General features: G+C 37.2%; 1 protein-coding gene across 1 annotated transcript; it reads right to left on the bottom strand.

The window, feature by feature from the left end:
- Positions 1-8,688: 8,688 nt before the first annotated feature.
- LOC124619353 (death-associated protein 1) lies at positions 8,689-10,718 on the bottom strand. Its single transcript, XM_047145675.1, has 3 exons — positions 10,548-10,718; positions 10,322-10,445; positions 8,689-9,711 (listed from the first exon to the last, which is right to left on the bottom strand). The coding sequence occupies exons 1-3, from the start codon at positions 10,594-10,596 to the stop codon at positions 9,552-9,554; spliced, it is 333 nt and encodes a 110-aa protein (XP_047001631.1). The 5' UTR covers positions 10,597-10,718; the 3' UTR covers positions 8,689-9,551.
- Between the last annotated feature and the right edge of the window lie 896 nt (positions 10,719-11,614).

Here is an 11,614-nt window from a genome sequence, read left to right as displayed (position 1 = left end):
AGGCGAATGCACGTATAAAAGGTATTATGTATGCAAGCTTTCGGACCAGTGGCTCTTCCTTCTGGCAGAAGGGTTGAAGCGGAAGGAAGAAGGGTGATGGAAAAGGACTGGTAGGTTTAGCAAAAGAGGTAGGGTTCGAAAAAGTCACCGGGAACTCTGGGTCACGGGAGAATCACCAGGTGAGATGAGAAGATTGTTGGGGCAAGATTTGAAAATCTGAGGACTTAAAGGTGGAAGATACGGGAATATGCAAATTGGAGATTACTGCAAAAACACATGCTCAAGTTATTAAGATTGAAAAGCTAAGTGCATTGTGTGTAACAGGGGTGAGAGGGGGACAGTGAAAAATAGACAGGTCAGGAAATGAAAGATGCAAAAAACTTACAACAGAGTGAAGAAAGGAATAGTTACTGTGAAGGAATGCTGAAATCAAAGCAATTAAATCAAGACGAGGCGGATGGCGAGAACCAAGGAGACGTTGTGGCACCAGTTCCCATCTGTGGAGTCCTAAGAAAATGGTGTCTGGGTGTAACAGGACATCCTCCTCTGGCATTACTTTTTCTCAACAGCAGTTATTGATACCAGTATTTTTATTGAATTTTGGACAGGTCAGTATTATCTCAGTTGCTTTACTGAAAAATTTCATATAATTTCGTATACAGTATGTTATATTTCAAGTTAAAAATTATGAAAAGGAATTACTTTATAAAATATTTTAGTTTTGATGCTATAATAATCAATAAGCACTATATATATTTTGAAACATTGGAATTGCGAATTATTTGCACCCTTAAAACTTCTATTTTTGATTACAAAATCCTGTACTGTTTACTATGTTTATTTCTGGATTCATTTATGAAATAATAATCAAAATCAATAATGTAACAAAAACTAGTAGGAATTCATTTACTAAGAAAAATTGTAAACCCTTTGGAATATTGTTATTTCCACAGAGTGTGGGAGTCATAAGCTTGCCTCTGATGTGATTGGACATATTTTTGTATAATAGGTGCGAACAATGTAATTTCGGCTTTCTTAATGTACGATATACTAAAATGTGAGAAAAATCTGTGGAAAATATATTTACGTACAAAATTCTGCAGTAACAATCTTCCAATTTATTCAGTTCAAATCATACGTGAGGACCTGATGTTAGATTTTCAGCTTCAAGAATCAGACCCCTAGACAAAAAGAACTGGAGTCATCTGGACGTGATAAGCTAAGTAAACTTGAAAGTTTATTGTAATCTTCACTCCTCTCAAACCTTCATAAAAGACTTTGCTTATTGATTACTTAGACTGGGCATTGTTTAATGTGTAAGAAGGAAGGAGAGGGGAGATTACATGAGGAAAGAATTCAGATCGCACATTTGATGAAACAGACACCAAGGTCACGACTGTCATGTTGTATGCATGCTCTGCAGCAGGATATTGTGTGTTGCCAGTATGCTCCCTCTGTTATACCTATTCATCCTTACTGATAACTTGGTGGTAGTCATGCCAATGTAAAAGGCAAACAGTGTTTACACAACAGCTCGTATATGACGTGTTGTTTCACAGGTGGCTCTCCCTTTGTTAGTATGTGTTTTGCCAGTTATAGGTCTAATATAGGTGGTAGGAGAGTGCATAGCGCAAGTCTTGAGGTGGGGATGGCCACAGGGATAGGAGCCATTGGGTAGTGAGGTGTAAGCAGAAGGAACACAGGGTGTGGTGGGCAAATTTTCAGAAAGAACAGACATCATTTCAGGGCATGACTTTAGGAAGTTGTGGCCTTGTCAAAGTAGCTGATCAATACATTCAAGAATTAAACAACCCATATACCCATAATGTCCGTAAAAAAAATCTAATACTGATGTAGTAGTGGTAAGTGTGTTGTTGTTGTTGTTGCAGACAGTGATTTGGTAGGCTGTAGTGATTCAGTAGGTCCTGCTGATAATGATATTGATGGTAGCGGTATGACACCAATGATGAAGACAGTATCAATCACTGAAGCAATGGATTTGGAAAGAAAAAATAATAAGCGAAAAATCTGGAGTATACGCTGACTCCTTGCATTAAGAGCACCAACTTTAGAGTTGTTAGGTGGAACTACAAGAGAGTCAGACTTTTTATACAATGTTGGACAATGTATTTAGTGATAATATCACCGGAACAAATTGGTATGTAGAACAAGTAATTATCAATGAAAATACACAAAAGAAAATTGATGAGACATAGATCCCTATCACTCACAATAAAATTAAAATGTACTTTGCATTATGCATCGTGACTCACTAAAAACAAGTACTGGTCTAAAACAGCCATCACAGAAACACCAAAGTTCAGAGAAAGTATGCCACTGAAAAGATTTTTGCAAATCATTATGTTTTTACATTTTGCAAATAGCAAGACGGTTGTCAAGATGAATATATTACATAAGCAACACCTGTGAAAAACTGTTGTAATAAAAAATTCAGGGAAGCATGCGGAATGTTCGGAGATGCCCGTTACAGACTTCTAGGACGTGTAGAGAGGAGTGAGTACATAATATTTTGAATAGAAACCTGCATCCGAAAACATGTTGGTTAACACGACCACTTTTACAATTAATTTGTTAGGTGTGACCCAGTACAGCATTTGTTTTACAGTTCCACTCATTAATAACCAAAGAAAGTGCTTGTGTACTCATTGACATGTTATCTTCAACGCAGTGCAGTAAGGCCTCTTCCGCTTTGGGTGTTTGGTGTCTCCTCGGAGCACCTGTCACACCTGCTGACAGTGAAGGTACCCTTTCTCGAAGCTGCTGCATAATTGTGGCAAAAAGGGTATGCGATGGAGTCATATGTTGTGGATAATGATACTGATAAAGGTGATGAATAGCTCTTCCACTACCCTGAACTTGCCAGACAGAAGGACCATGTGTATTCTACAAATGTGTACTCAACCATGCTGCTCTAATACTCACAGACACATGAATGAAGCTAAAACCAAGTCAGAGAGCTAGGATAGAAGTCAAATGACATCTGTCAATCCAATGTAAACACCCCCACAATAACTTCCCTGTTGCACAACTACCTAGCAACCATGTTTTTGAAGTGGCTGTAGCACAGAAACAGTATGATCCCAGACATGGGTTCAAATTCAATATATTGTCTACTGAGTCCCTTCCCAAGTCGTAGCAGTTGATAGTTGCAATTTCTAAACATCCTGTATGTAATGGAAAAGAGCATCATGATTGACGAACCATAAATGAAATTTAAGGGGTGCGTGTCTTATAAACAATTTAATCCCTCGAAGGGTGAGACTTGGGATAAATTTTTTTAAACTGTTCAACTCAGCATTTGGCAATTGCTATAATTTTAAAATATATTTAGGAAACAATAAAACTGATATTGGTTACAATGCATGTGAACTGTTGTTGTGCAGCTGTCAAAGTCAGTACTTAATAGAGGACACAGTTTCTGCATGGATAACTGGTATTCTTTACCGGAACTGTAACTTTAATTCAAAATTGGACAAATTTTATTTGGACAGTACATTTTAAAACAAAAAATATGCCTGTAGATTTTGTTAAACCAAAATTAAAAAAGGGGGCCTGCATAATGACAACCTGCAACAACATATTAGCACTGAAGCAGAAGCATAAAAGGAGCATCCATATTATCTCTACAAAGCAAGAAATTGTAGAAATGACTAAACACAATGGTAGTCAACGACACCCCACTTTCAAACCAAAATGTATTAGAACAGGTAAACGATTGGTATTGACTTCCAAGATCAGACATTAACAGGTTTCGCTGTTATAAGAAAATACTTGAGAGGGTACTGGATTTTTTTTTCTTTTCTTTTTAACATGTTTGATATGGCACTTTATTATAATCATGTAGTCACTACAACAAAAACAATGAGAAAAAGAATCAGAACTACACCAAGTAGAGACTTCAAATAGAGGTATTATTGCAAAAGGTGCCATCACAAGTTTATAGAAGAAAAGACCATTACCGATCAGATATATCGCGTGATCAAAAAGTCGGTAAATTTGAAAACTGAATAAATCACGGAATAATGTAGATAGAGAGGTACAAATTGACACACATGCTTGGAATCACATGGGGTTTTATTAGAACCAAAAAAATACAAACATTCAAAAATGTCCGACAGATAGGGCTTCATCTGATCAGAATAGCAATAATTAGCATAACAACGTAAGACAAAGCAAAGATGATGTTCTTTACAGGAAATGCTCAATATGTTCATCATTCCTCAACAATGGCTGTAGTCGAGGAATAATGTTGTGAACAGAACAGCACTGTAAAGCATGTCTGGAGTTAAGGCGAGGCATTGGCGTCGGATGTTGTCTTTCAGCATCCCTAGATGTCGGTCGATCACGATACACTTGCGACTTCTGGTAACCTCAAAGCCAATAATCGCACGGACTGAGGTCTGGGGGTCTGGGAGGCCAAGCATGACGAAAGTGGTGGCTGAGCAAACAATCACCACCAAACGACGCGCAAGAGATCTTTCACACGTCTAGCAATACTTTGTTTTTTATTTTGGTTGTAATAAAACCCCATGTCATTCCAAGCATGTGTGTCAATTTTTACCTCTCTATCTACATTATTCCGTGGTTTATTAAGTTTTTAAATTTATTCTGACTTTTTGATCACCCGGTATATATACCGATGAGACTACACATGCAACATTGAGGTCACATTCTGAAATATATAGATCCCATACCATTGAAAAACTATCCACCATGGGGTTTCAAAATGGAGTGAAACAATGAGGGAATGCGAAAACTGTTGAGTCACGTTACGTATACCTCACAGTTTGAAACAATTGCTCACAGATGAAGATTACAAATTCTCTACGAGTGTTCTCAAAACATAATTAATTTAAACCAAGTATTAATTCACAAATTGTTACTGATACATTATCTACTTGCAAATAACAAATCATTTTTGCTCACTTATGATTCCATCATATTTACTTCCCAGATGTCTTAAAACTACTGGTTGTGGCTGAATGACGTTTGTTATTTCACAATTTCTTATGTTGCATATACATGCCACACGATACATACGTTTTGTGCAGGTTCAACTGCCTGGCTAAACAGCACATTGGTTGAACATGTGACTGACATTCTTGCTTACTATGGCCTAAGAAATCAGACGATAGCAGGCAGGCTAAGGGTTTAATTATGTAACTCAATTTGTGTGTAACTTTTGTAACCTGGTCTTGTGGGTCTGACTTTAAGAGAGAGTTTTAGCTATTCCTAATATAACGTGACAGATCTATGCACAAGCATGCCTCATTTTCTTACACATTTAACTTCACTAATATTGTGTGCACAAGAAAGCATATGGCAGATGTCATACGATGTCTTTCTTAAAACCCTGTAGGGTTTCTCGTAACACTTCCTTTTTGACAAGAAAGTTTTCTAATCTAAGTATAATAATTTTCTGTAATACTTTACTTAAAATCATGATTAAACCGATTGGTTTGTGGTTTGACTTATAAATTTTAATTTAGATGGAAACTAATTTTTTAAGCTTTCAGTGAACAGCTGGACTTGAGCAGTTATGAGAGTATTTGCATCTTTTTAAGATAATGGAGGAATCATCATCCCGTCCAGTAGGGTCTTTGTATTTTACTTTGAATTGTATCAGTTTAATAAATGTATACTGATTTTTATACCAATAAGGAGTTCTATAATCATCAGAACCAAAGTTCTTACTATTGTGTCTTAATTAATAAAATGGTTATTGAAATTGTTACTGGCCATAGAAAGGTCTAAAACATTCATGTTATCATTACTCAGTTGGATATTGCTTACGCTAGGCTTTGGTTTTCTTTCCGGTCTCTTATTTACACAGTTTCATACTGATTTACTGTCCAAAGGTGAGTTGTGCTGAGAGCTCCAAGCATATCAGACAAGAATCATCTAGATGCCAAAATAAACAATCTAATCCATGTATTCACACATGCAAGTCAGCTGTCTCCAGATAATGCACTTTCTAGTATAATCAAGCAACACACGAAGAACAGCATGTGACTTACTTTCCATTCTGTGAAGCAGCTTTCGTAAAATCAGATAATCTTAGAAAATCAAAGAGATGATGCACCCTGTAAAGCGTAGTTGTGACCTTTTAGTCCAAAGTGTTTCCAGTATGTCACGTATACATGTGGCAGTAGTTACATGGGAAACAAACAACACAGGAGATTGCTGAAAGCTTGGATTTACATAGAGGATTAACACAACTATACCACACCAAGCTATACATAGATGGAGACAATATATCTGAAATATTTTCATCGAAAATTTAAGGTTTCTCCTTATCATATTCCTTCAATATTAATAGCAGTATTTTAATATCTCAATTTTAATTCTATTTGACCTTTTTCCATTACACTTCTTATAACCTCACTACTTCGCATTTGGCATTATTTAATTCATGTTCTATCTCTATTTATGTCTGTACAGATGTAGTTCTGTAATTCATTGCCCATTCACGAGAAAGAGTTACAAGCAATTGTGTTCCTGTGACCGGTGTTAATGTCTATTTAGCTAAATTCTGCGCATCAATATATGGATGCAGAATCTTGGCATACTCGCATGGTCTGAAATCACTGCACAATATCCTGTCTTACAATCTCAACACTGTTACATCAGTTTCAAATGCTGACTTCCAATGAATATGTAGCCAACAACTCCAGTCATGGTACAACAACCTGCTACGGTCAGGGGAGGGGGGAGCTCTTAAGACACGTGAACCTTTGCAGATGTATGTTCCAGGAGTCTCAAGCCTGTACGAAGTGTTCTTAACAGTTGTGATCTGGGATTAATGTGACCAGTTACTATACTGAGAACACCAATTTAATCAGTTAGCAGTTATTCAGCCTTATGCAATACATTCCGCATCTTATCCAGTGAATAGCAGACAAAGTTTTATCTTACAGACAGAACTTTAAAAGAAAAATACTGGGAGGCAAGGAAACATTGGCAACAACTTCCTCTGTGACCATAATAAGCACGGAGCCTATTCCTGCAAAGAAGGAGCAGGTGCATATAATGACTTCTTTATACTGGGTGTGTAGTTTTACAAAATGTCCATTGTTGCAGGACTCCTGCAGCTGTCACTGTATCACCCACACACAAAACGTATTTACAGGGTCAATAAAATGGAAACTGATTTTAAACACTTGCTGATACGGAGTCCATCAAAAACTGAGCTTAAACTCACTAGAGGCAGGGATGACAAAAAATCAGCCACAGAAGTAACTAAGCTATTAACCAGAGGAGACCTAGAAGTTAGACAGCTTGTAAGCCAACCAGCCTATTCACTTTCCATTCACAAAAAAGATACACAAGACTGTATTCATGGCAGAACCTAGCGTATCGTACATCACGTTTGGTTACATAGCAACAACAGTTCTCATCATTACTTGATAAATTTTCTAAAATGAAGATAAGTTATTACAAATACTACAAGCATTGCATTTGAATTTCAAATCTCCTGGTACCAACAACTATTTTCTGTAAGCAGCACTGCACACATTCAATGTATGTGAACAGCATCACAGAAATTGCCAAACGCCACGATAATGTATGTTTATTCACAATAAACAACCAGTATTGATTATGCGATAATTTTTCAAGTCGCAGATCAATGTTACTGTCAACAGTTGGAGTAACAAATCGACAGGTCATTGCAGTAGTAGTAGTAGCAGTAGTAGAGGGGTTTTTTGGGCGCACGACAGCAAGGTCGTCAGCGCCCGTTCAGTAACACAGTGAGACGGGCGTCAAGAAAAATCCCAGAACAGGAATATCAAACAGAACATAAAACACGGGTAACAATCGTTGAAAAATATGTGCTCACCCACACCGAAGCGTGGGATGAAGCAGGGTGTCAGCAGTAAAACATGGACAACACAGGAAGAAAATAATATAGGGAGCTAAAACAATGTAGCAGATGGAAGTGGCTGGCTGACCGCAAGGAAAAAAGGGGAGGAGTCAGCCACTCTGCAATACACTAAAACCTCCAGCCTAAAAGTTTAGGCCAGAGTCCAGACACATTACAAAACTTAAAAACCCTAGACACACGTCTCACCATTAGCTAAAACAGAAGGCAGATCCCCATCAACTTGTGCTTCTGCCCTTGCATCACGGTATAAAACGCAGTCTGTTAAAATGTGCCGGACAGAGATGTGCACACCACAAGCATCACAAAACGGAGGATCCTCCCGCCATAATAAAAAGCTATGTGTGAGAGGACAGTGCCCGATCTGAAGACGTGTGAGGGCCACCTCTTCCCGCATGAGCAACCGGCAGGAGGAACGCCACAGCCGATTGGTTGACTTTACCAACCGCAGTTTATTGGTCGCAGTGTTCAAACTGTGAGCAGTCTTGTCTGCCTGCCCTTTGTCAGGGACACACACACACACACACACACGGGTATATTACTGAGTGCTGTACTAAATGTACACTGGGACATTAATATTGTCAGCTAAATATTTGCTTTACTATAGCTCCTAAAACAGTAAAGCACTTTGCAAAAAGTATAGTTATAATTAGATGTGTCCATGAACTTTCTGTTTGTGGTTTCTTCTGACATCTTAGCATAAGAAAGAAATCGAATAAGTTTTCTGTTTATCCGCACCAAACACATGCCACAGAACACTTCTTTGATTACGGAGCATAGTACACAAATTATCTTAGTGTCTCAAGACACTTTTATTCAAATGTACAGCCAAGCCAAAATATCAAATTCTTAAACGTTTTACCATGTGTGCATAAAGCAATCATCACATGGTGATGATTTTCAGTTTGACAAGCTGTTAAATGTACTGTGTTCAAAAATTTTCGTCCATATAACAAACAATTACAAAATCTTAACAAAAACATTGTTAACATATTTATTCCAACAGTATTAATACCCAATCACCTTGCTATTTAAGCGCATAATACCTGCGTACAATAGTAAAAATCACTGTCTCAAAATGTGAATTACTTCAACAACAACAGGAATTAAATTGCTGAACATCATCTGTTTCTCATAAGTGGATACATTTTCTTGATATATGCTACCATTATCATTTAATATTATAAAGACCAAAAATTATTTTCTATTATTACAAAAAACAACCATTCTTGTTATTCCTTAGTTAACACTGAAAACCTCACTCAGAAATATTTATTAAATGCTACTGCAAATAATTTACTCTCACTACATCAAAAATATAGCTGAAACATAGCTGATACTTCAAAAGAAAAGATCTTGCCTTAATATGTGTAAAATGCATACAATTATGGTCCCACAGATCCACAGCTGACACATAAATGCATCTGTACCTATTCTTTCAGGTACTTATCAGTCTTTCAGAGTAACAGAAGATTTGCAAGACACTGGCATGGAAAAAATTAGTGTCTTCAGGAAAAGGAATGCCCAAAACCTCAATGTGACAAAATATGAGAAAAAAAATGCTTTAAAGAATGTTCCAAAGTAGTCAAGACACCATGGAGAATTATTGACTTTAGTAAAAACAGTAGTTAACCCGTATGTCCTGAGCAGCCTACTTGCGAGGCTGATGTATTATGTTTGGCTTATTGGATGGAGTATGGCGTGAATCATGTGTTGGCACTGGTTTCTCATGAAAACTCTGCACTGCCTCGGTGGGAAAATCAGCGTGGCCTCTCACTGGTGCTCCAGATATTGTCAAAGATTTTGGAGGACTGAAACAAGAGATACATCATCTGCACAGATTTTTAACAACACTGGTATTCCACAAGCTGACTACTAGCCTACTTAAGAGGATACTAATGCACACGCAACTTTCTCTTTTATCAACATTATCAAGGGGCAGTTTCTTTCAATAACTGTGATTCGATTTTAATGATAACCTAATTACTATCACACAACCACTGTAACTTAGTTATCCAAATATACTTTTCTAAGAAATCATATCCCTAAGCAATCTTGCTTGTTGTGTAAATGCATCTGGTAAGACAACCACGACTTTCGCACTTCCTGATATTTAATTTAATTAATCTTTTACAGTATACTATTTCTTCTTAAAAACTCACTATAATCTCCTGCTTTTCGCCCGATGTTGTTCCTCTGACAATTTGCTTTCACTAACCCCAATACAATACTTTATTTCTTTCATTTCATGCATTTTTTGCGTTGTGGCAGTGATATGTTACAATCTATAGCAAATATAATAAACGACTTTGAAATCAACAGTTCAAAGGTTTTCACGTAATTAACATCGCCAAACCTCCGCATACAAACACAGCATTATAGGCCACCTTTACACTGCGCAACAAACTTCCTTCAACGTACCTTGTAGAAACTTTCAAAGCCGAATTCCCTTCGGATTCTGAAAAATCTTTGTCTTTCGTGGACTTGGTTTCCTTTTCTTCCTTTGGAGACTTGTGCTGCGTAATTCGCATCCCTCCAGCTTTCACTGAAAGAATGGAAACATACGTTCGAGTCCATAGTAAAGTAAACAATGAATCAATCAACAAAAACAACAGTCAACAAAAATAAACAATTGATTTAAACTCACCAGCCGGAGGATGACCTGCTTTCAATTCAGATTCTTCCGATGAAGACATTGTTTATTTAACTGCGTATCAAATGCGCACTGCTTCCTCCACACTCCCAAACAGCGTCACAGAGTCACAGACACTCGCCTGATGCGATATTTCTGTTGACGTGGTTCTCTGCGCCTCCTGGAGCGTTCAAGGACATTAATGTTTTGTACGCAGTGAATATCGGTGACTTTATGCTGATGACGAAGGAGAACTTAATGGACACCGATAACAATAGAACTAAAGAATGTGTAAACAGAACAAAATAAATAATTCAATATTAATGGTCTGCGATCACAACCATTTTTGCTATGATTCATAAATACATAATCAGTAATTTCGGTTTACGCTTTTCTTTAAAATTGGTGTTTATTCACTTATTTCACAGCGTATGTATCGGACACATGTTGCTATTAAAGGCCGATTCACATGCACAGATCTGCCTGCCCAGAAGCTTGCGCAAGCAATACAAAGCGGGAAAGTTCGTGCGTTCATACGACGCTGTTCAGCTCAGAATACTAACTGACGGTGTAGGAAATTTTGCTGCGATCTTCGTTTTCAACTAGCCTTAAAAATGTTTATAAAGCAAAAGAGGCAAAATATAAAAAGGCCTAGACAAAGAGACGGTAATTCTCACATATTAATTTGAATAGAAATCAATCTTAATCGCAAGACTGATTAGTGTTTCTAATCATCTTATCATATCGATGATTTTTCCAGTAATGTTTCCAAAAAATATTAACGTATTAATTTATTTTGCGAATTACACTGCAAGACGAACTACTGACGAAATTATTTGCGAATGGACCTGAGGAGATATAAATACCCATGACGTTCATAACTCCTCATGTAATAGGACAGACTACTTGTATGACGAGAATAATTTTGAGATATGAATACTGATGTCAAAATTGCGATTCCTTGCAAACCAGCTTTGAGTGAAACACTACCGGACACATGAGAAGCTATATAACAGCTCTGAAAAAGCATTTCGCAAAGTATCACAATTATGCAATATATCTACATCTACATCATACTCCGC

Source organism: Schistocerca americana, chromosome 6, assembly GCF_021461395.2.
Source record: "Schistocerca americana isolate TAMUIC-IGC-003095 chromosome 6, iqSchAmer2.1, whole genome shotgun sequence".
NCBI classification, from domain to species: domain Eukaryota; kingdom Metazoa; phylum Arthropoda; class Insecta; order Orthoptera; family Acrididae; genus Schistocerca; species Schistocerca americana.
Note: the sequence above shows the minus strand (reverse complement) of the source record. Positions and strands in the feature narration are given on the sequence as shown.